Source organism: Lissotriton helveticus, chromosome 10 (assembly GCF_964261635.1).
Source record: "Lissotriton helveticus chromosome 10, aLisHel1.1, whole genome shotgun sequence".
Lineage (NCBI taxonomy): Eukaryota > Metazoa > Chordata > Amphibia > Caudata > Salamandridae > Lissotriton > Lissotriton helveticus.
Genome location: NC_136071.1, coordinates 680472700 through 680499280, shown reverse-complemented (window position 1 = coordinate 680499280; position 26581 = coordinate 680472700). Strand labels below are relative to the sequence as shown.

The 26581-nt window shown below is 41.3% G+C and overlaps 1 protein-coding gene across 2 annotated transcripts in view; it reads right to left on the bottom strand.

Moving 5' to 3' along the window:
- Positions 1-3406: 3406 nt before the first annotated feature.
- NUB1 (negative regulator of ubiquitin like proteins 1) overlaps positions 3407-26581 on the bottom strand; it is a 310162-nt gene continuing 286987 nt past the window's right edge. For both annotated transcript variants that reach the window (XM_078663212.1, XM_078663213.1), the window contains exon 15: positions 3407-5790. In XM_078663212.1, coding sequence (XP_078519338.1) covers positions 5603-5790 — 188 coding nt within the window. In that variant the 3' untranslated portion in view covers positions 3407-5602. The remainder of the gene's footprint in view (positions 5791-26581) is intronic.

Genomic DNA, 26581 nt, shown 5'->3' with positions numbered 1-26581 from the left:
TTTTAAAGCACTTCATGTTTATCAAGTTATCAATTTGTTTTTGCTAAATATTGATTTTGGTGCACTTGGCTTCCCAAATTCACACCATCTCCCTTATTATGCAAGGTATAATAGTTTGTTTTCCTTTTCTGTTGCTTTACCCTTGTCCATTTGTCTTGTTATGAGTTGATATGCTAACGATTGAATGGCCAATGGTACATATTATTATTGTGACTGACCAAATAATTGTTATTTTATTCATGGCATTTATTTTGTTGGCTGAAGTGATCTGTAACTATACAGTCATTAAGCCATGTTGCTATCTTTACTACATTTAGTCTCATCAGTCTTCTGTATAAATCCAGCTGTGTTATATAACCAACATATAAAATAAGGAAAAACAAACCCTGTTTAGTCTCTAACTTGGTACAAATAGGAGAGAAAGTCCCTTTTCAGCTTGGTTCTTGGGATTTTGGCTATGTTTCCAGGGGTATCAAAACAGTCAAACAGTCCCAACTTTCCCAATTGATCTTGTATATGTGTAATCCAAGGGATTTTTCTCACACAATCCAACTTCAAACAATCCGAGATTATAGCGCGAATCAGAGCGGTTTCCTCTTTTACCCAGATATTGTAACACAGCATTAAGGGAGCTAATTTTATACTAAAAGACAATGGGGTTACACCCAATTCATTATGACAAATAGTAGCATTTGTGCTTTTAGAGACTGTCAGCACTTGTTTCAAGAACATGTTCTCAGCTATCTGTAAACCCAAGGTATATAAACAACCCCAAACTCCGGCAACATACAAAGTAACAGCGCATGTACATGCTTTATAGATATCTGTAATAGCTTTTATGGGTTGAGAGCCGAATTTTTGGGTGAATCTAAAAATGGCCTCAACATAAACACATTTGGTTAAAAAAGGGTTGTTGAGCATTCGCTTTTAGTCAGCTCCCTAGGTACCGAGCACTACTTTTCTTTTTATTTCATCCATGTCAAAATGTTCTATCTGATCAGGTTTAGGATGGTTAGCTCTCATTTCTTGGTCTCATACCCACGAGATTCACACTGTGATGGTAAATTAGAATTGTGCCCAACGCGATTCAGAGTCCACACAAATCACCCTGCACTTTATGTTTTTTTGCAAACTTTACACCAACCCAAGACATTCTTTTTCAATACCACTGGGAAGATTTTCAAATATAATAAAGTGTCGACCGGCATTACATTATTTACTCCTTTTAAACGATGACTTTACCGGCCTGATGATTTATAAGTATATTTCTACTGCAGTATGGCTCCGGAATATCGTTGGGAAATGATTCTTTGTGCACTGATTATGTTGGTAGAATTTTAATGTGTCAAATTCTTTGAAATGTTGCTTTTAAGCTGTATTCTTTTATGGCTGGTATTCAGCCGAATAAAGATTCTTGACTACTGACTGAAACTCTGTTTAGTGTACTCTGGGTAGGAAGGGCTCTTGAGAGTAACAGAGTACGTGAAGACTGTAGGCCCCGAATGACGTACTAAGTGTAAAGTTTCCTGCAATTATGAGTGATAAATTAATGTAAGCCACAAAGACAGGGCGGTGGCACGTTGTCCCAGGAGCTTTAATTTACATTGCCTCACGATGCAAATGGCCAAACATTCACTGAACCGTTAAGTGTTTCAACTTCTTACTATACCAGAAAAAAGGTTTACATTCCAATATGTACCTTAACAATAATATTGAACAACACAGAAAGCCATTAACTAGTCCTGTGAAATAGACAATTGTAGCCATACCATTCAGTCTTTTTTTACAACGTTTTATTCTTAGATTAGAAGAAACAAATAGTATAAAACACTATAATCAATGCCTCATAAAACTTTTGCACAAATTACATCAGAGTGAATGATATTCCAATTTTACATTTGTAACATATAGGAACTCCAACTCCTCCCCCCGCAGAAATCGCTTATTTATCAACAGTTTGTGGCACGTAATTAGCCTCCATCCAGAGGCTTGATTAAAGGAGAAGAAAATACATTTTACACTTTGATAAAACTCAGGTTAATCTACCAGGTGTCAGCGTACTGTAAAAAGAATAACTCTGCGATGGCGATCTCTTACAAATAAGCTAATAACTCATTCATACCATAAACTAATACACAGATTAATACGCTTAGAGGCATCATCCCAACAAATGCTGTAGCAACAAGGAAAAGACATATAGGGTAGTGCTCAAAACAGAGGGTGAAGGAATGTAAACAAATGGAAGGCAGGGTATGCGGGGCGAAGCAGTGTGGGAAGGAGAAATGAAAAGGAAAGGAATAAGAGGGCTCCTGGGAGGAGCCATGAAGAGAGGATGGGAGGCACTGTTTAAGTGGAGCGAGTTACTTCTCTAATTAAAGTTTAAGTATATTGTGAAGTGAGTTCCACAGGGTGAAGGTTGCGCAGAACCAAGGCTGATTTGAGGCTGTTTGCTGGTTAATCTTTACTTTTGATTTCAAATGTGGAAGTGTCCTTCCTCCTCAGATCCTTCATTCGACAAGAGACTTTCAATGCTTGATGGAGGTATTCTGGTCGTTGCCGATATAAGACTTTAATATTATGCACATCGTTTTAAGTTTGATTGAATCATCTCAGGGGAGCCAGTCAAAGTCCCTAAAACAGGATGTAATGCAATAAGCGTTTTTGGTGTTGGATATTAGTTCGGCTGTACAGTGGAGATTTACTAGGGTGCTCATAATTTATTTGTGTTGCTCAACAAGGTGTCATTGCCATGGTTAATGTAGGAAATGAAAAGCATTTGTGCAGCAAATTTTAAGTCAGATGTTTGTAGCAGCACTTTTAGTATTATTTTCTTTTTTTGTACAGAAATGGTTGATAGAGTGTTACATCATAAACCCAGAGTTGTGACTTCAGATTCTGTCGATTGATTGAATCCAACTGAATAACGTTCAGCTAGCCAGTTTACATAATCACTGTTTTTGTTTTTCATGCGCAGAAAAATATTTTTGGGTGGGAGTTTGAGTATGAGCTGTGTCCGTTTATCACGTTCCTGTACTGATTAGGTGTATTTACAATGGATCACACAGTGGTCAGGCTTGGAACAAGTTAATTTCTTAGGGCCTCTCGATTCTCTCTACACTTTATAAATGGGTTTTCAAAGAGATTATGGAAATGAAGCAAAGGAAAAGATGATATATAGGAACATTACTGGCTGTTTTTATTGGTGTGGTCTAGTGGGCAAGGTACAATGTCTGTTGGATGAATCTGACTTATATACAGCAGAATTGTCCTTACTCAGTCAATGATTTTCACTTGACTAAAACATAAGTGTAGCATACATGCTTCCAATACAGGGGGGAGGAATCACAAAGTAAAGAAAATTTCCCATCAGCGTTTAAAACAAAATCAAACACTCATAGGTCAAAAACCCATTTAGCTATTAATGCAACTTGTTTATTTCAAATAAATCATAATATAACATACTAACAAATCTAACAAAAATTACAAATAAAAGGCTTACGCACAATCTTATACAACAAAAATAAATTATTCATCCGTCAATTAGCAGTCTTTAAAATTACTAATCGGTTTATTCATCTATGTTATTTTCATGCTTCGTAAATGACTGCCCAATTTGTAAAAAGCATGAAAAACTGACAGAAAATCTGGTTAGAAAGAGCAGATGTTAAACCTTAAAAGGGAGAAAAGTTCTTGTGCAAAACCAGATTTTCCTAAGCTGAACTAATATAATTTGGTAGCTCAAACACCTACAAATAAACAAATGCAAGAATACATAGTCTGCATACTGCCAGATGTTAGTGTACAATAAAAAAGACCATTCTTTAAGTGGACAATGATTTATTATTGCAACATTGTGGATCCATTAATAGTCCACAAATGATATGTGGTGATTAAAAACACTAAATAGTGGAAAATTGCATATTTTCTCAATATTTCTATACTAATGTTTTCAATTAGTAGTCTTGCTTTGATCAGTTATAGATTAATACTGTGTTGCTAGTGTTCCTGAGTCTTGGTCTGATTTCTCAATTGACACTCATACCCTGCTCGAGAAACTTACATTTTCTCAGTCATTACAGGAATCAAATCACTGCTGATGTATTATTTACTTTTAAGGCTTCGGATTTGGTACAAAAATATAATTCAGTAAATAAATAAGAAGCCTTTCATCAGACAATAGATAAAACAAGTAAAGATCATGCAGTAAGTAGAAATATTATCGTAGTCAGTCTTATATTCCATATTTAAATATATTAAAATTAGAATAGTATCAAAGTGGCTTAGAAATCACAGGCAATGAAAATATTCGGTTAATTTCAATTGTGACCCTCATTTCAAGATAGGATGAAGATAACTTGTCGATGCAAAAAGTAAAAAAAAATAGCTAATTTGGAGATGTTTAGCATTTTCACTTCACTGGGATGCAAATGACTGCAATTTGTTCATACCCACATGCCTTTCAGTTCGATTTCTGAAGTTACTATTACATGACGATTGGCATATTTTATATGCTTAGATCTTTACTTCTCAGTGATGTGTGAATGGGTTGTTCAAACAAATTGACTAAACAATTACATTTTTCTTACAGCCACACTTGAAATACAAACCCATGGTGTGTTATACACAATTCAAAATAAGAGCCCAAATAAAAAAAAAAACATGAATATTGTTACACATTACGCAATTCTCTAAGGACAGGTATACAATCATTATTATTAATAAGCAAAAAGAACAAAATTAAATCTTTAACACATTGAAATTAATATTTTTACTTAGACCCCTACGATTGGCGCCAATAACCAAATTCGAGCTCATGAAAACAAGATGGAAAAATCTTCAACAATGGTATGCTATTTTCATAAGAAGAATCTTGCAGGACAAGGTCTTGAGGGGTCAGGCATTACACCAAACAAATATCGTACAAATCTCCAGGATGCTTTACATCATTTAGCAATGAAAGTTAGGTTATAATGTCATGAGCAACTCGATATAGATTGTCACACAGGACTTCATGTTTTCTTTAACCCATTACAATCTTGTTTTTTTTTTTTTAACAGCTCTGTAAAGCATACAGTGACCCTCCAACAAAAAGGGCTCAAGCTACACAAGCTTCAGGCTGGCCACTTGAAACATTTACAACATTTCACTTGCCATGACATGGGCTGTAAGGTGCTATTTTAATTGCCTCTTCTCTGTTCTGCAGTAAGTACTTTTGAGGGCTTATATTGAATTGCTGAATTCATCTAGTTGTACTCACCACATGAGGCTATTAATTACCAGGCATTGAAAAGTCCACATAAATATTCCTTTGAATTCAAAGTGCATGTTGCAGTACAAAATTACATTTGCATCAGTATCCAATTTTAGGAGCCATACATTTTTTTTAATCTGCATGCATAAGAGATGACACACATTTAAAATCAACAAATGATGACACTACAAATGAACACACCCAGGCAAGGTTTGCAAAATTAAGTGCTACATATAAAATCGAAACAAATCCAAGTGCTTATAAAACCAAATATCAAAGCCCAAACAGTTTGATGGTGCAGGTATCAAAGATTTACTTTATCAAAAGTAGAACGTATCCTTATCTTTATGTTTAGGCTTGTGGAGACTTTGCAGCTCCTACACTCTCTAAGTAAGATAAATATTCTGCAATAACAAGTCCCTCTTCTTCTAGCGTTAAATCAAGATAATCCTCTTCATGCTCTGGGATATCATCCAAGATTTCCTTCACTGAATCTTCTTCTGCCTCTTTAGCACTTTCTTCCCCTTCCTTTGAGGTTCCTAAAATAAAATGTAAAAAAAAAAATATTTTTTATTTTTTTATTTTATTTTATTCTTAGCACAGCAAACTAACAAACACGTCTCAAGTTGACTTTCAGCCTATACATCATACAATAGTAAAGTCCAAGATAAAGTCCAAGTTATTTATATTTTAGCTTTCAAGAGAGACAAATTCATGACTCATAATAGTCTCGGAAGGAGCCCCAAATTTGATGCCCAGTCTTTTTTTCCTTGATCCTTTGATTGAAAATAAACTCCACTCCAAATTATATAAGCTCAGCATTTTAGCACGCCATTGCAGAAAGTCCGGTGGTTTTTCTGTAACCATTCCCTGGCGATACAGAGGCGTGCCACTGTCATTGCAAAAAAAATAAAATGCCGGTGTGGAAAAAGTATGTCCAGGTTGTTGTCTTTCTGTATTTTTCCTAACAGCATCATTGCTGGAGAAATAACTATCGTTGTTTTAATCACTGAAGAAATAAACTTTTCCAGGTGCTTAATAAATCCCTTTAACTTAAGACAATTATAAAAAACATGTACCGCTCACCACAGCGGAAACATTTACCCTGACTTCCCACTATCCATTTCGCCATTCTCTTGGGCGTGTAATATAAATCATATAGTGACTTAAAAAACTGAGCTTTCAAATTTGCCGACATGAGCCCTTCCTTAGACAAGATTAACAGATCTTCTACATTAATCTCGGAATCACCTAACAACTCTCTCCATTTCAACTGCACTCTATCTGTGTCGTCTTTTTTAGCAGAGATCAAGGATTGATAAATTACTCCAATTTTAGCTGATCTACGTATTTCTTCAATAACTTGATGTTGATTTAAACTTCCACCCCTTCGAGTTAAATAATCCCGTATTTGGAGGTATTTAAAAAAGTACCATCTAGGCAGTAAATATTCATCCTTGATCTCTTCAAAAGATTTACACTTCCCATTTATGTTAACCATGTGTCCTAGCGTCTTAATACCTTTTTGCTGCCACTTATTAGCCATTACATCAGAAAAAATGCCTGGTAAAATCCTATGTGCATTGAACGGAGTATAGTATGACACTCTTGGTAATTCCATGTTTTTCATGAACCATTTCCAAACCTTGAAAGCCCCCATGATTACCTTGAACCTTGTTCGCTTGAAATAACTCCCATCAATTTCTTGTAAAAGTAAAAAAAAAAAATCAACGTAAACTATTAACAAACATTTACCCAGAAAATGTCTAAACAAAGATGAAGTTATTACACTAGCGCATTTTAAATTCATGTTAAAACACAAAACAAAAAAAATAAAATACATCCGGGCCAATAGCAATAAATATTAAATATCCAAAATGTCCATTTGTTGACTTATCTTATTGACAGAGCCTATCTTATTTCTAGGGCCAATGCTTCATTGGGTTTAATTCATAGTGTAAACTACCTGAGATTTTTTCTATAAAGTTGAGAACCTAAGGTACATTGATTCCTGGTTGGAAAGTGTGACATACTCTGAATGCGACAGGCTCTGGCCTTCAAAGGATAGTCATTGAAGAAAAACACAAAGCTGTTCAAATCTCACGTTATGTCCTTTTCTCTTCAAAAGGCAAGAACTTACTTTAAACGGCATTTGAAGCAACTTGACTAAGCACGTCAAGTTCATCGTGGAATGGATATCATCAACACAGAAACTCCTGACTCCAATGAAAATTCATTAATCATAAATGAAAATGTTATTTACCCAATAGGCATCTGTTCGTGGCATGTAGTGCTGCAGAGTCACATGCTGTGCATACTCCCACCATCTAGTGTTGGGCCCATATGTGTGCACATTGTCTTCAAAGAAGTCTTTCCAGTCACGAGGTTTGGTCACTCCTCCTTTTGCTAGTAATGAGCATGAGCGTCAACCCCATTGTTAGATTGTTGTCACCGGAAAACGGGTGAGTATAGAATGTAAAGCAAAGTGATGTATAGAGAGATGTCCATACAAAAGAGGAAAGTAATATAGAACAGGCTAAAAACGGGTAAGTAACATTTTCTGTTTGAGGCATGTGTGGCTGTAGATACACATGCTGTGCATAGACTGTATAGTAGTCCTCCAAAAGCGGTGGCTAAACTGTGGGTGTTGCAGTACTTTAGAAAATGTACAGCGTACTGCCTGACCAATTTTGATGGGCTATGAAATTCACACTATAGTGTTTTGTAAAGGTGTGTGGAAGAGACCACGTAGCTACTTTGAGATGTCAGCTAATGGAAGATTCCCTGGGAAGTACAGGTAAGTTTCTGTTCGCTTTTGCATAGCATGATTGGATGCTTTTGACTATCCAGATGGTAATGCCTAATTTGGAGATGGCCCTCCCTTCTGCTACCGACGCTGGTTGAGGGAAAAATACAGGGAGTTCTATGGTTTGGTTCAGGTGGAACTGAGAAACCACCTTAGGAAGAAATTTAGGGTTAGTACGGAGGACAATCTTATACCTGTGTACTTGGAGAAGTGATGGGAATCAAAAAAGCCAACTTTCAGGAGAGGACCTGGAAGAAACCAGGGTGGAGAGGCTCAAAATGGGGACTCATAAGGTGTGGAAAAGTAAATTTTGCCATGTTCTGTGTCCCTACGTGTCATCCATCATATGTTATGTGTCCATGATTAAATATGCATATGCATTCCCTATGTTCGATTAATGACGCAATTACAGTTGTGTCCACCTCTAGTATGCCAGTTTCCAGTTCTCGTGAATACTACGAATATCAGGCCTATGTAAAGTTACGTTGCCACGTTTCTCAGTGTGCACGTTATTCCATTATAAAGTCCCCGTTTCTAGGCCTCAAAAGGGCCTGGACACCAGATTCGGCTCCTGTCTCCTGAAGCCTCGCTGAGGAGCGATACAGCCCCCACCTGTATCCTCGACCCTTCACTTACTTCCTGCCTCGCAGTGCCCGGCTCACCCTGGCTCTGCCTCTGAGTCTGCCAAGAATATGTTATGATTCCAGTTATCAGTTCAGTCCTCCTTCTCTGCATTCCTAAAGCTACTGAATCGCATCAATAGTTTCCGTCATTGTCTAGCCTTCACGTCTCCACGTTAGAGAAATACTGCATTTAATGGTCATTTAATATTCTCCATCACGCACTACATGTAGAATAATGCATGGTCCAGTCTTAGAATCAAGTTAGCCTTTCCCCTCCTGACTTCTAGTTTATATCAACATGTTCTCTAAACATCAGATACTAGATACTGTTTAGGTACATGTCGCCCTGACTCTCCAGACTTCAGTCTCTGCTCCTAGCACAGAGTTCATAGCCCCCTCCATGGTTTCCGCCCCATTCATGACATATTCTGTTACGTTTGCATCACATGTCTATGTATACGCCCTGTTACACCTCTTTTCACCCTTATCTTTCGCGACTGCTACACGTCACGCCTATTGCTCCACCCACTGCTACGCCTATTGCAATGTAATGCTATGTGTTTGCGTTATGTATATATGCTCATGCACTGTTATTAAAAAGTTATTCCCTTGTCCCGATCCTGACCCCGGCAGCGCTGCTGGGCCTTGCCATCCTATTCCTGTATTTGCTGTATTAAACCTGCAAAACTCCTACTACCTCGAATCTTGACTCTTATTTATTGAGCTATCTGTTATTCATTTATTCATTCAAAAATAGGGTATTATTTATTTATTTACCACATAATGGCGCCCGAACAGGGACTTGCCCTTTCCCCACGCGTCGGTGAAGCCACGCCGACCCCCTGACCCTCTGCAGTCGTGACGGAACTCTTCTGCGCATCGGCAGATATTTCTGCTTCAAGTATCCCTCAGGCCCACGGAGGAGACGGAGGAGGCGGTCCAGCATCCAGACGAGACGGTGGAGGAACGCGGCGAGTCCCGACCAGAGCCCAAGCCGAGAGTCCAAGGTCCGAGGTATCCGGAGGTCCACCCGTAACAAAAGTCCGAAGTCCGTCCGTCCGGCGTCGAAGCAGTCCAGTCCAGTCTGAGGCCTTCCGTTCTTGCTGCCCGGTGAGTACCGTTACTGGGGTAGTATCTAGACAGGGTCAATTTAATTGACTCTGGTCCGTGGGTTGGTGGTACACAGACCCACAAACGAAGTGTCCACTTCGGTGGATGCGGGTCCTGACGTGTCTCTTTATGAGACCGGTAAGTTTCGTACTGTTTCAGCAGTGCATCTAGTTTCTGTTCCAGTCAGTTCTGTTCTCGAGAAAATCATGTATTCTGTGTTCCGTATTCCAGGTAGTATTCTGTCCGAACTGTTATTTTTAAATGTTCTTCATGTATTTTAATGTCGTGGTATGAATGGGGAATAAGTATCGTGTTCATTGTGTATTGTATTGTGTCTAGATTACAGTCCAGTCATGCCCTTGTTTTCTAAGTTACGTCAGTTAAAAACTAGAAAGGGTCTGCTGGAAGCAGCAGTTCCTGTTCCGCCTAGGGACAGTCCAGGCCATTTTATGTATCAGAAGCATGGCATAAGCGCCATTTTGTATCTAGACTTATGGGTAGATTATACCAAACAGTTAGAAGAAAAGTATAGATGGCCCGTATCGGGTACATGGGATGCCGAGTGCATCATGCGAGTAGAAGAGGCATTATGGAAAAAGAAAGCCAGACAGTCACAGAAAGACGCCATCGAGTTATGGCGCAAAGAAGCTCATAAAAGAACTGAAAAAGAAATCAGAAAGTCAGAATTAAGTAGAGAATCCTTAGAACGAGCACAAGAAAAAGAACTAATCGAGATAGGTGAACAAGTCAAAGCCGAACAGTCAGACAGACAGAGGCATGCCCTTATTAGGGGTATGTATCCTCTCCTTGCCGAGGGCTTGCCAAAAGCGACCCCAGAGGCATCCAGTAATTTCCCGCCACCATTAGTTCCGACCAAGCTACGTCACAAACAGACCGCAGCTGATATTTTTATTTCGTCCTATTTGGACGACACAGTCCCAGAATATGCAAATCCTGTTCGCGCTCCGCCAGTCCCTGTAAATCAGGCACTTCCCGTTTTTCCAGACACCGGGGTACCCCTTGCAGTACCTGCTACGGTCCCCCAGGTCCAGCCCACCATACCAGTTCAGCCCGCATTTCAATTTCCTGCCACACTAGTACGAAGAGGATCAGTCGACGACTCTAGTTTAGGGGCCGCAGGGGGAGGTACTCCTCAAACCCCGCCGCCACACAAGCGTTTAACGACAGCCGAATTACATATGCAAGCGTCACAGCGTACGCCCAGACATCAGACTGTAGCAGAAATAAGAAAATCCCTTGCCGAATGCGGCTATGATCCAGTCCCAGGCGAGGATAATATGGTTTTATATTCATTCCGCGTAAGAAAGGTGGCCGAGTATCTAGTCACCCTACCGAATATGAAAGAAGATCTAGACAGAATATATCGTTTCATCCGTACAGGGGATGATCCAGAAAGCATTGGCGAGGCCATGTCTCAAAGGAAAGCTGAGACCCAGCTCATGATATTAAAGTTTCTGATCAATTGTCTAATAAGAGAACAAGATTACCCGTCTAAAGATCCGGCTGAAATGAAAACCCTGACAAGGTGGAGTGATAATATAGCCGAGGGTAAGCACAAGACCGTCGGTGCTATGGAGAGTATGTACAAGAAAATCCGTAAAGAAATAATAAAGTTACACGAACAGCGTAAAGCAGCACAAGTAAGCGAGAAAGAAAGTAACTCTGATCCTGAAGAGTTAGACGACGAGAATCCCGACAGAATAGCGTATGTAGGAAAATCTAGATTTCCAGATCGCCATTTACGCCTAGAACACAAGTCTATTTTTCATCATCCAGTACCAGAACAAGGTTCTCTAGAACAAGTGTTTCAAGCTACCGATCACATTCTGAAATCACGAATCGGTTACAGTGAGTTGAGTACCATGCATGAACAAGAACTAGCTCGATCAGCAGTCCGATGGATTACTGATTCTACCACTTTTCCAGACGAAATAGTGGCACAAATGTTTCTGAAAATGCCCCCAGCCGAGCAACGACTGGCGGGTATGTATATGATTCAGCACCTCATTACATTGTATGAGGGTCAACACTCTGATCCAGGTCCGTTACACGATATCCTGAACGAGCTACTCCAGTATAGATGGAAAGGTTTAGGTACCGATTTAATTAGTGTCATTCTAGAACAGCGTCACAAATATAGAACGTTTTTGAATCCGCATTTTGTTCATGTCTCACCCCCAGAAAGTAAACCATTTTACATAGAGAGACAGAATCCGTTACGAGAAGTCCACCCAGTTAGAGGAACGGGTGGCGAACTAGAACGAGTGTTTGTTTACACTCCGATTACAAAGATGGAACTCCTAGAGATGAAGAAATTAATTCCCTGTCATGATAAAGATCCAGCAGGGTTCCACCGAGAATTAAAAGACATGCTCCGTATGGGAGAATACACGTATCCAGATATAATTAAAATGTTAAAGGTTCTGCTGCCCGCAGGGGTGTATGAAAAGCTCAAGGAAAAAGAATGGGAGGTGGGAGAGAAAAAGATCGATTGGGCAGTTCTAGAAGCTGAAGACAAGGCACGAGTACCAGGTACCGGTCTTGGAGCGAAATGTAAAGAATTACCGGAATTATTAATACAAGTTTTACCCAGATTATTGACAACTAGAAAAGAAGACTGGGATGCAATCTCAGCCTGTAAACAGAAACAAGACGAAGACATTAGTGATTTTTATTCTAGATTTGAGAAATGTTTTAGCATCAACAGTGGCCTCAAGACAAGTAGTGAGTCATACCCTCACCTTTTTGTTACTAAATTAGTCGAGAATTCAAGTCCACAAATTAAAAATCGAGTTTTGAAAGTCGAAAGTACCTGGCAAGCTAATACCCCGTCCCAGATGTTGCAGATGCTCCAATACCACCAGAATAGGATCAGGGAAGAACAAGAACACGAGAGAAAACGTATGAAAGACACGAAAATGAAAGTACTAGTTGCACAATCTGTTCCTCAAGACAGTCAGAAGAGGGGTCCGAATCAAGCCAGTCATCCTGCAGCTCCCGTTAAAGGGAACTGCAATTATTGTAAACAGCCAGGTCATTTTATAAACGAGTGTGCAGTTCTGAAACACAACATAGCTACCGGTAAGACTAAAGAAAGACCACGTCCGCCTAGACACGAACAAGTTTCACAGATTCCTCAGCCACAGAATGGACAACAGACAGTTACAGCACCGCAGCCTATTGCTGCAACACAGCACGTTACACAGCAGATGTACCAGTATGCACAGTCTGAGTATCCAGAGTACCAGCAGTATTCATGAAACAGCCTAGAGAGGGAGGTAGGCTTGCCTCTCATCGAGATACCTGTAGATCAAGAAGGTCCCTATGTTCACAGTCAAGTATTAGGGAAAGACAGAAAGTTTTTGATTGATACAGGGGCAAGTAGGACCACAATTAGTCACGCCGAAGTTCCAGGGGCTCCGCTCTCAGGCTCAAGAAATGTTTCCCTTGGATTTTCAGGAAAACCCATTGTAAATGAAATATCAAAGCCAGTTACTCTAGAAGTAGGTCCATTGTCCCGCACTACTGATCTGTTACTTACTAAGTCATGTCCAGAAAACCTATTAGGCATTAAAACACTGAAAGAGTTAGGTGCAGTTATATGCTGTTCCCCAGAGGGAATACAATTGTTCCTACGTGACTTTAAGGGTCACTATGTATTACGAGATTTTGATCCCAGATTGTCTAATGTTCCGCAGCATCTATGGGCGCAAGGTCCAACTGATGTTGGTTATATGCAAATCACACCCTATCGTGTGACTCTCAAGCCAGGTGTAGTGTTACCACGAATCAGACAGTACAGATTGCCACCTGAGGCTGTAGCAGCCTTATCCAAAATTATTGACGAGCTCATGGCTCAAGGAGTGGTTGTAGAAACTGACTCCAATGTATGCAATTCCCCGATCATTCCAGTCATGAAACGTACTGATCCAAATGCACCCCCAGTATATCGATTAGTGATTGACCTACGAGAACTTAATAAATGTATTATTCCTCAGTACCCAGTCGTTCCAGATATCTCTTCCCTATTGACAGCCATTGATTCCGAAGCCACGTTCTTTACTGTAATCGACCTCAAGAACGCGTTTTTCAGTGTCCCTATTCATCCAGACAGCCAGTTTCTTTTCGGATTTTGTTTAAATGGAAGGAGCTATATGTTCACACGCGCTCCTCAAGGTTTCACAGAAAGCCCTAGCATTTACAGTCAAGCACTTAGAAGACAACTAGACAACATTCACATGCCAACTGACACTGCCCTGCTCCAGTATGTCGATGATCTCCTGATCACAGCCCGTTCTGAACGTGCTTGCGAGCGAGCATCTCTTACAGTCTTGTATTTCCTAGCCGAGATGGGGCACAAGGTGTCCCCTTCGAAGCTTCAATTCTGTGTCCAGCAAGTGGTCTACTTAGGACACTTACTGTCCAAGAGGGGTAGGCAGTTGACACCAGACCGTATCCAGTTAATAGCGAGTCTTCCTCAGCCCAAGACCCAGAAGGAGGTACGTGCTTTTATCGGCCTCACTTCTTACTGCCGACAATGGATTCCTCAGTATGCATTTCTAGCCAAGCCACTGATACAGTTAACGACACAGGAGGCAGCCGTATCGACTGTCCTCCCTTGGACATCTGAACATACACTTAGTTTCAATGAGTTAAAGAAAGCCCTATGCCAAGCTCCAGTTCTAGCGACACCGAACTACAGTAAGCCTTTTACACTTTTCGTCACTGAACGCGAAGGTACAGCATTATCTGTTCTCACACAAGATCAAGCAGGACAATACAAGCCCTGTGCTTATTTTTCGAGCACATTAGATCCTGTAGCCCAGGCTCTGCCTGCGTGCCTCAAGTCAGTTGCAGCCACAGCACTAGCTATCAGACAAAGTGATTCCATAGTCTTAGGACACTCCTTGTCAGTACAAGTTCCACATTCCGTGGAAGTTCTTTTAAACCGAACACAAACTCAGCACTTGACAATTGCACGTTTAACAGGTTATGAATTGACACTGTTCCAGCCACACATAGAAATCAGACGCTGCAACATCCTGAACCCTGCTACACTGTTACCATCAGTTACTCCGAATTCTGCCACACATGACTGCGTGGAAGTAGTTAATATTACGACAAAGCCAAGACAAGATCTGACAGATATTCCGTTACCAGACCCCGACCTGACACTTTATGTGGATGGTTCATGTATGAGAACAAGTACAGGAGAACTAGTCGCCGCGTATGCAGTGACTACTGACACCGAAGTTATTGAAACACACCGTATTGACACCCTGTCCGCTCAAGCAGCAGAGCTAGTCGCTCTGACACAAGCCTGCATACACGCCAAGAACTTGAAAGTTAATGTTTACACAGATTCACGCTACGCATTTGGAGTTGTACACGACTTCGGAGTGCTCTGGCAGGAGAGAGGTTTCATGACTTCTCATGGAACCAAGATTCAGCATGGTCTCCTTATTCAAGCTCTGTTAGATGCCATACATTTACCGACATCTATCGCCATCATGAAGTGCAAAGCACATACGAAAGTTACTGACATTATTTCTCAAGGTAACGATTTAGCAGATCGCACAGCCAAGCTTACAGCACAGACTCCAGACATTCCAGTTAATCCGACACAGACACACACTCCAGATCCGATTACATGTATGACAGTTAAAGACCCTACACAAGATGTCATAGACATACAGTTACATGCTACTCCTGAAGAAATCAAGAAATGGTCCGAACAAGGAGGGGTCCAGACAGATCAAGGATGGTTAACGAAGGGTAGAGCCACATGGTTTCTCCCCGACTCTATGGTTCAAGTCATTATTAATACCGCACATAGTCCAGCACATTTAGGAGAAAAAGCTATGTTAGACAGTATCCAGAACATTTGGTTCAACAAGCATTTACGAGCTGCAGCCAAGCAGAAAGTCCGTACCTGTATGATATGTTGTCAGTTTAATCCAGGTAAAAGTGTCCCGGTGGAACAAGGTGGATTCCAGCCTCCTGACCACCCTTTTGAAGTCCTCCAGATGGATTATATTCAGATGGAACGATGTCGAGGTTTCAAGTATGTCCTTGTAGTTGTATGCGCTTTGTCCAGGTGGACAGAAGCATATCCAGTCCCAGATTACACAGCCGCGACCACTGCCAAGCAGTTGGTTCGTGAGTTCTTCCCCCGTTATGGACTCCCTAGAGTCGTATATTCTGACAACGGCCAGCCATTCTCATCTGAGTTAATGAAGCATGTTTCCCTTTTGTTGGGGTACCAGTGGAAGTTTCATTGTGTACGCCATCCTGAAGCAGCCGGTCTCGTAGAGAGACATAACCAGACTCTGAAAATCCGTATTGCAAAAGTATGTAAAGAGAAAGGTGTGGACTGGCTAGTAGCTCTGCCAGTCGCTTTATTTTATATGCGCATGGTCGCACATTCCAGATCAGGTCTGTCCCCGTATGAGGTCGTTTTCGGCCGCCCCCCTAACATGTGGGGTACTCCTAGACCCCGAAGTATTACCGATGTTTCAAGTAATATGCTGACAGATTACCTAGCTTCCTTGATGTCTGCCCTCAACTCTTGTCGTTCACAGGTTGCCGCCGCATTTCCAGACAATACCGAGGTGGCACCGCATGAAATCGTTCCAGGATCCATGGTCTTGGTTCGCAATTTTGACCGCTCAAGTCCGCTGGAGCCACGCTGGAAGGAGCCCCGACAGGTCCTCCTCGCCACCCGTACAGCCGTGAAGTTGGAGGGTCGCAAAGGCTGGGTGCACCTTTCACATATAAAGAAGTTTTATGGACTGAAACCCGTCTCAAAGAACATTTCCCAGGATTTGAAGGATTGCCAAAATATTGTTCTCAAGGACTGTCCCGCAAAAGACATTGCTACAAACCCTCCCCTGTTAGAGAAAACTCCGCAACAGGAGTATAAGTTGAAACTCCGGTCTAGTAAAATAAGTCAGCCAGTTTGATTGTCTAAGTCCTCCCCTAGGTGAAACGGTTAGACTGTTTCTGACATGTATAAAATAGACCCCCATAGTGAGAGAGTTAGTCAAAACTCAATTCGATGTATCGTTTTTCTATGTTTCATATTATTTCTCAGCATTATGATTTCCTGCACCAGTTATGCATTTTTCTTGTATTTCCCAGTTCTTCATGTAAATAAGTCTGCTAATGCTACAGTAGAGCACACGTTTAGTGATCTGCCTCCTCATGAACTCTCTTACCGCCTCGCTATGAAAAATAATTCTTTCATCCGCATGTTACATTACTCACATCAGACCAGCAATGCCACTAATTGTTGGGTGTGTGGTCGACTCCCCCCTTTCCAGATACCGAAGGGAGTTCTGCCACTTTTTCCTTATCCTTTTTCACATAATGGTTCGTGTGGAGCATGGTCCACGTTAACGTCATCCTCAACAGATATGTCTTTTCTTAACAGTACATGTTTTCCAGACAAGCAAGGTCTCCCCCACAGAACCGGGTTAGATCTAGAAAATGAAGTTTATAATTTAGGTAACTATTCTTCGAATTTCATGGTCCTGAATGTTCAGTCTGATACTACTCCAGACTTACCTGCTATTTCAGTACTACCAGTTAAAGGCGAATTATGTGTCCGAAATAATGGTTCCGTACATGTAGGACATAGTGATTGTACTACTATTGTCAAGTATAGTGACAGTGGGAAATCTATTTTCAAAGCTTCACGTCATTCTTATTTTATTTGTGGTCAAACTGCATATGTTCGTCTGCCCCTCGATTGGGAGGGAACCTGTTACATTGCCTTCCTACTGCCACCAGTTTTCCTAGCCCCACCTGATTATCATAGAAACACACATCTAGTACACATTAAACATAGAAGGGAGTCCCCCATTGTCGATTATACTGAAACTGCTCTAGAACAGTATACAGATTTCAATAGAGGTTTCTTTTTCTTTATAGGACCTATCCAGAATAGTAAGCTAATCCGTAGGTTAACCAGAACCCTCGAAGCTGTAGTAAATGAGACTGCCTCTGCTCTAGGTAACTTAACCGAAGAGCAATCTGCTATGAGATTTGTCGTTTTGCAAAATCGTCTCGTCCTTGACGTCATACTGGCCGATAGGGGCGGGGCCTGTAGAGTCATCGGATCTAGTTGCTGCATTTTCATTCCAAATAACGCGCCGTCTGTTTATTCAGCTATAACCAGACTCCATAAAATTGCCCATCTGTTACACCAAGATCCAGGCACCTGGACATGGTCCGGTTGGTTCTGGAATATAATTTCCGCCTGGGGATGGAAAGTCTTGTCCTTTCTAGGTATTGCAGTAGCGATCATATTCAGCTGCTGCCTCTGTATACAATGTGGCCCTGCGATTTGCGGCATCTGTGCTACCTCTTGTATTCCTAGTCCCAAGCCCCGTTCTAAATCCCGTTCCAGGATAATTCGAGACGAGCAAATGATACTGTATGAAATGATAGATGGTATCATGAATATTGATGTTTCCTGATGGAAACGTAGTGACAAGGAGGGAATGTGGAAAAGTAAATTTTGCCATGTTCTGTGTCCCTACGTGTCATCCATCATATGTTATGTGTGCATGATTAAATATGCATATGCATTCCCTATGTTCGATTAATGACGCAATTACAGTTGTGTCCACCTCTAGTATGCCAGTTTCCAGTTCTCGTGAATACTACGAATATCAGGCCTATGTAAAGTTACGTTGCCACGTTTCTCAGTGTGCACGTTATTCCATTATAAAGTCCCCGTTTCTAGGCCTCAAAAGGGCCTGGACACCAGATTCGGCTCCTGTCTCCTGAAGCCTCGCTGAGGAGCGATACAGCCCCCACCTGTATCCTCGACCCTTCACTTACTTCCTGCCTCGCAGTGCCCGGCTCACCCTGGCTCTGCCTCTGAGTCTGCCAAGAATATGTTATGATTCCAGTTATCAGTTCAGTCCTCCTTCTCTGCATTCCTAAAGCTACTGAATCGCATCAATAGTTTCCGTCATTGTCTAGCCTTCACGTCTCCACGTTAGAGAAATACTGCATTTAATGGTCATTTAATATTCTCCATCACGCACTACATGTAGAATAATGCATGGTCCAGTCTTAGAATCAAGTTAGCCTTTCCCCTCCTGACTTCTAGTTTATATCAACATGTTCTCTAAACATCAGATACTAGATACTGTTTAGGTACATGTCGCCCTGACTCTCCAGACTTCAGTCTCTGCTCCTAGCACAGAGTTCATAGCCCCCTCCATGGTTTCCGCCCCATTCATGACATATTCTGTTACGTTTGCATCACATGTCTATGTATACGCCCTGTTACACCTCTTTTCACCCTTATCTTTCGCGACTGCTACACGTCACGCCTATTGCTCCACCCACTGCTACGCCTATTGCAATGTAATGCTATGTGTTTGCGTTATGTATATATGCTCATGCACTGTTATTAAAAAGTTATTCCCTTGTCCCGATCCTGACCCCGGCAGCGCTGCTGGGCCTTGCCATCCTATTCCTGTATTTGCTGTATTAAACCTGCAAAACTCCTACTACCTCGAATCTTGACTCTTATTTATTGAGCTATCTGTTATTCATTCATTCATTCAAAAATAGGGTATTATTTATTTATTTACCACAAAGGCATGCAAGTGTGATATTGATGTTCCATGATGGAGCTGATGGGGTCTGAGGAGGGATTACCCTTTTGAGGCCTTCCATGAAAGGGTAGATAACTGGTATTTTGAAAAGGGATATTTGTTCCCTATTCTGTAGGTAAGCAGCCACAGAGGCTAGATGGAGCCAAATTACCCCTCAGAAAACTCATGCCCTCTTTTTCTGTTTTCCTCAGGGAGGTACTGAAGGAGTTCCTTCATTTTAACCCAGGTTTCCTTTCCATATCCGTCCAGGGGGGGGGGGGGGGGGGGGGGGGGGGGGGGGATTCCAGTCTCTGGTTGTTTGGGAGTTGGCCCTTTTCCCTGCCATATAAACTATAAGGAAGTCTGGAGGAAGCTGGCCCCGAATATGAACAGGATCTGATGGGGAGGATTTATATTTTATGTAAACTCAGGGGGTAATAGGCGGAGCCCGTAATAGATCCTTAAAAATGTCACCTGCGTTGTACAACATACCCTATAGCATGGGGAGGTATTGAGTAGTGCATTGTGTAGAGGAGAAGTTCTCGAAAAGGAAATCCTCCTCGATTGGGTCAGACTAGAGAGGAAGTTTATAGTAAGCTGCTGCCCTGCCGAGGAGTTCCTGGAATATGGAGGAATCATCTTGGGGATGGGCAAGCTGGGTAAAGGTCAGGGTCAGTGTCCCCTGGAGGCTCTACGTTGCAAGTGCCCCATGGATCTGGCTGTAGGGAAACAGGAATAGGGTCCTCCCCCTTTATGTCTCCTATGCATGGAAGAGGTGACCCCTGTGAAGTGTAGGGTAGAGGGGCTCTTTATGAGAGGAGTTTGAAGAGGGTGAATCCTGCATTTCCTATGGTGGTGATGGAGGAGCAGGAAGTTGACTGGTGTCTTTTTCTACTCTCTTCCTTTGCTTGAAAGGTGGAGCAATATCCAAAGCTTTCTGAAAAGAAAGCTTACGTTTTGGAGGCTGTATGACAATTCTAGGTGGTCATGGGATAATCTGGCCCATCTGTGGATGGATAGCGAAATGCTTCTGTTGAACATTTATTTCCTCTTAGAGCAGTGGCTCAACTCTTTTGGCTGGTGATCAACTTCAACGATGAAGGTTTCTGTGCCGGAGAGGTCTTTGGTGCCAGGACATTAAAAGGAATGTGGATAGCTGTATCCATGACTATCCAAAATAGAGCATTACTCTTGGCTCTAGGTTCCTAACATATGGTAAAGTAAGCAGTCTTTAACATTTTGCTTTTCCTAAGTTGGCAAACATATTTTTTTACAGCTTTTCTCAATCATTAAAAGGGTGATTTAGGTAATCACTGGTGATATCACACTCCAGGGTCTCAGACTGAATTATGCTTACTGTGTGAGCCTGTTCATTTGTATACCTGGCATGTCAATTGCTGTGAAGTCTATACACCTGGTATGAGAAAAGAAAATATAGTATGAGCTACCCTCAACAGGTTCCTAGTCCATCTACCATGATTCTTCAGGAAACAAATATAGAGGTAGCACATCACAGAATTGTCTGTATGAATCACTCTGTTGCATGCGATTGCTGATCTGAATGTCTTTAGAACAGGGGTGGGTCGAATGTAGTCTAATGATAAGATACATGACTCCTTTTGACTAGCCCAACATAGAGAGCAATAGAACATTGGCAAGGGAAGCTTCTAGTGTGGTGCTGGCCACCTTAGGTTAATTTGTCTGCCAGGTGTGACGGTTATGAAAAAATGCTAGTTGGTTGCCTAGTATGCCAGGCAGCTTGTTTTGAAAATGATAAAGGCTTGGAGGAGGTTTTAGCGTAATTCCATCGGGCAGGAATGATACACTCAAAATTCTTTATGCCTTTGATGAGAGGTGCAGCCACTTTCAGTGTGCCTTTCAGGGTGAAGCTTGCAGATTGGTTTTCTTGGCAATGTAATATTTGAAGTAGACGAGTCAATGGTGAAACAAAGTGATTTTGTGGTCGCTATCAGAAGGGGTTAATTTATCCAAGTCCATGCCAGACAACCAGACTCAAACTTGTGATTGTTTGTGACTATTAGTGAACAGAAATTCAATTTTTGTCGGGTAAAGTTTTAGGAAGTAGCTTCAATTCTAGATAGGAATGAGACAGGTTTTGAATTGATTGATGTCATGTGTAGTGGAGATTTTCAGGTAGAGTTGAGTTCAATGCTATACTAATGGATCTTGATGTTGTTGTTAGTAAGTAGTACTTCAGGAGATTCCATGTGGGATCAGGAGGGAGTCCTGAGCCACTCTACAGGAGAAGAGTAATTTCTGGGGTCTTCACTTCAAATTCCCATTTGGACGAAGTGCTGTAGGTTAGTGAGGTAGGAAGTTACCTATTGTAGGACCATATTAGATAAGCCAGGCACGATGCAGCACATAGATTAGTGCTTGGTGGTCGATGCTGTGGAAGGGCGAATACAGATTAAAGACAGTCAAGAGGTGGGGTAATTCAAAGTGGCACTGCTTCTGCCAAAGATGGAATTAAAACTAGATTGGCAGCCCTGTAGGAAACTTTGCTGACCTGATATTGTAATTGAATGATTACATAAAGGAAAAAATAACATGAATTGAAAACCAATGTTTTAAGAACACCCCCCCCCCCCACCTGCTCATATTACTAAACAAAAACTTCAGAGGCTGATGTCTTCCATTGCTTTGGCCCCTCGGGTTAATCAGATTATATCTTATATTGATACACTAATAATTAGGTCTTATTGTCAGGTATATAAGTCACTATCCACAATTTTTGTACTGTTCTCCTTTTATGTTCATGTACGTCAGCTGTGAGCAGACATCAACTTATGTATTAGCTTTACTTTCAAGCTCATTGTGCCCACTGATCCTGGTACCCTGCAAGGGATTCACTGCTCCATTTGTGTCATGGGTTTGGACTGTCATCAAGATGTGGAGTATGTTCTGGTTGACAATAGGATAAGTAAGGAAAATAACATTAGGTAATGCTTGTGGGCTGGGTGGGAAAATCACCAAAAGGGTAACAAAGCTCACAGGTTTGATGCTACGAGAGGACAGTGTGATAGGATTCTTTATGAAAAATGTACTCGAATATTTCGTGATATTTCAAGAGGTATAGAATAAGTTGAGTTTGAATAATAATTTCACAAGGGCCTACTAATGAGCCATGCTTTTGCTCCAGTGAGCCATACACCTTCAGATATCTCCCAAGCCTCTATGAAAGATGCTACTATGCTGGCGAAATGTTTACAGACAATACACATATCCACGATCTACGAAGAACTGCACTTGTGTTTCCTAAGAGACCTTGAGAAACTCACAAAGCCATGATAATAGGAGGAAGGTCGCCTTGGGTAGCCTGACTGTCAGGAGGTGTTGTGAACAAATAGGGGATAATCATCTCCATATTTCAGTTAATATAATTTTAATATTGGCACAGGGTATACTATTGGGCATCAAATATACAGAATATAGGAAAACGTTTACAAGTGTGAGACGTCAAGTGGAGGAGTGGAGATTTCATCATATGATCTGGCAATATGTCGGGATACAACAATTGTGGGGGGAGGTACAGCTAAATGTATTTAATGTAATCTGCAGGAAGATGATGAAGGGCAAATACAAATTTAGTCTGTCAGGCATCCGGAAAAGGTCATTCATTACAGGAGGGTATTTGTTGCTACTGAAGCAGACCTAGCTAGCAGCCATGAAAGATATGGGTATTTTATAGGGAGCAGATACTACACCCACACTTACCAGATTTCCAGATGGAAGCAGTAAATAGAGTAATGCATGATCTTGAAGATAATGGTAAGGAACTCAAGTGAATCCCTGAAAGCTAAAGCTTCCATCACTCCAAGATGTGGTGTGGGATTAAGCATTTAGTGCCAAATACCCCTGGTCCTAGAGCTACCCCAGGATTCGAGTGATCTAACAAGAACTCATCTGGTTGTCAACTAGAGGAGAGGCCTTGACCAAAGTCATTTGGTGCTTGTCCTCCTTTTTTTTTGCCACCTAAGCCTCAGGAGAGCGCGAGCTCATACACAAGGACTGGTGGAGACATGCCACTTTCACTTTCTTTCGAGACAAGACCTCTTGATTGCTGACTCAGCAACATTTTACCTCTCAACAAAATCCTGTAGTTCTAATCATGGCTTCAACACTAACCGGAAAATGTGATTCTGTGAGTTAGTTAATTCTCCTGTGCCTAAACAGTAAATATGTGGGAAATGTACAAACGTTTTAAATATGTCAAATGTATCGTCATCTAAGGATGTTTCGGAGATTGAACATGTGCATGACATCCACCAAAAGGCTACCATCCAGACCCTTAATACATTCTCCACTTACTATGTAGGCTTATATTCCACCACAGGAGCAATAAATCCAACACAGATAGTAGAGTACTCAGAGGAAATTGCATTGGGATGGTTGAGTGATGCCCAGTGTCAATTCCTAATGCAGTCATTGACGTTGGACAAAATCCTAGTTGTCATGGGGTCATCTCACTAATAATAAAGAGTTCAGGGTCTAATGGAGTATTTCTGGCTGAGTTTTATTAAGCATACATTAATATTATTGCCCCATGTATGAAGACAGCATTTGAGGAGGCTTGGGGGTAGCAGATCGTCCCACAATCAATGCGAGAGGCAGTATCATCATTGAAAATCATATTGGCCACAATCTCTAATCAATTACGATGTTAAAATCTTTCCCAAGCTGATTACTAATTGCTTAAAACTCCTCATACAAAAACTGGTGAGTCCAGACCAGTCAGGCTTAATTCCGGGCCGCTCACAGCTCACAATCTGCACACCTTGTCGCACTATTGCGGCACCTTTATATAAAAGCAATTTGTTTTAAAAGCCTCAAAGGTGTTTGATTACTTTGAATGGGAATATTTGTTCACAATCTTTCAACAGATGGGTATGCCGCATCTATTTCTGGATTTCATCTGACTGCTTTACACTTCATCAATAACAAGAGTGCGCATCAACAATATCTTATCTGAACCTATTGCGATCAAGTATGGGGCATTAAAGGGTTGTCCCTTCTCACGCATCCTTTTTGCACGCGCCTTGAAGCCAGTTGTCTTTTGAGTATGCATATTGGTACACCATCTGATACATTTTCTAATATCCTTGTATATAGACGACATGACACTATAAATTAGGAATCCAAGTGAGTATCTCAATAATATCTTAAGCGAATATATTCAATTTGGAACATTATCAGGAGTCTTTATCAACTGGAATAAATCCACAAACTTTCTTCTGACTGACAAAACTGCCAAATTCGTACACGACTACCCATTAGAGGGGTGTACAGATTCCATAAAATATCTGGGAATATGGATCAACTGAGATATGAAAGTTGGTATGCGTAAAAAATATAGCACAGTGCTAGATAAAATGAATGATCCAATAAAACTAGATTTTATTGCCACTTTCACTTGCAGGTCGAATCAGGACAATTAAGATGGTAATAATGTTGAAGCATCTTTATCACTTTGTGAACATGCCTAGCCCACTCTCTTCCTCCCTTTTTCCAAATACTCAGAACATAACTAATCAGCTGGCTTGGGAAGGCAAGCAACCTAGAGTCAGGTGGCAGACTCTTTTATTAGCCTTTCGTGGGGGTGGGGAACGAGGTGGTGTGAAGCTCCAAATCTGTAACTACACTACTGATGTGCCTAGGCTGACTTTGCGATATATTGGCATCAGCCATCAGCCTATTTACCACACTGTGGTAGAAAGGAACGCTGTACTCCCAATCCACCTTTCATCTATGATTGGAATACTAGTCCCACAATATACTTGATCTATTGCCACTACCACATACACCGCAATTGCCTGGGATAGTCTACACAAAGAAATGAGGTTAAATATTGCCTATTCACCCCACGTCTCTCAGCCATCAACCACTATTGCTGGTTACCCATAAAGGGAAGGCAATTCCAAAGCTAACTTCTTGTTGTTTCATGACATGGTGGAAGAAGCTAATTTTATCACACTAAGCTAATTTAAGGGAACTAGATCATACACATCTCCTGGTGTGCTTCTATGCTATAGGTTGCATAGTATCTGCAAAAAAATGTCTGCCTATTTCCCTGCTGAACTTAAAACTTTCTCTACTTGGGAAACAGTGTAGGGAACCAAAACCACCAGTCACTTATTATCTACATTATATCACTGGGCACAAGAGGAATTGCCTTTGGCAGAACTACCACTCCTGCGTGGGCCGGGAGGTAGAACTGGCAGATTTTGGAAGAGGTTTGGTGGCGCACAAACTGGGATGATCTCGTCAAGCACTATACTGCGCATCATACATTAAAACTACATTCAAACTGCATGTTACACTCCAAAGCTACACTGGAAGCTTGGCCTCAAAGAAGATTCTAACTGTGCACAATCCAACTCACCGGAAGAAGTATTTCTGCATCTAGCATGGTCCTGTGCCTTGACTGCCATATCCGTGTGTACTATTCAGCTGGATCCCATAGTGAAAGAATTTCCACACAAGGGGTTTATCACAGTGGCTCTTCTATTGAATAAATGGCAGGTGTCTATCACTGTCGAAAAGGCAGATCCCCTAAATTTAAACAATGGCTGTCTGTTCTTGTCTATTGCAATAAACAGCAAGAATTACATGCAGAACGGATGCCACGGTCGTCCAAGCCTACGGATATCTGGGATCCTTTTAAAACATACTTACTCAACGCTGTTATGTGATAGGATTGCCCGACCTAAAAGGGCATACAGATGCAAAGCCTTATTCTGTAACATCATGTGCTCACTGTGGTTTGATTACGGATGCAGCGACCCGGCAGGCCACTAGATTTGACAGTTTTTACATAAATATGTGAACTGTGCCTTGGTGTAACAGATTTGAGACATTCCTCATGTGGGTACTGACTTCTTTAGCAAATACTAATATTAAGTGATGCCTCTTCTGCAATGACTGATACAAATTTACTGCCATTTGTTAAAATGGCAAATTATTTTTTTTTCAAATTTACTGTCCAATTCAAATGTGAAAAGCACAAATGTATTTATACACTCTTGTATCGTTTCTTAGCACCGCCATTATTGTACAGTGATCTACTGCTGCCCATCTGGGCACTGAGAGTATTAAAAGGGAAATGGTTGCTGAGTCAGAGAGCAAGAGGTCTCGT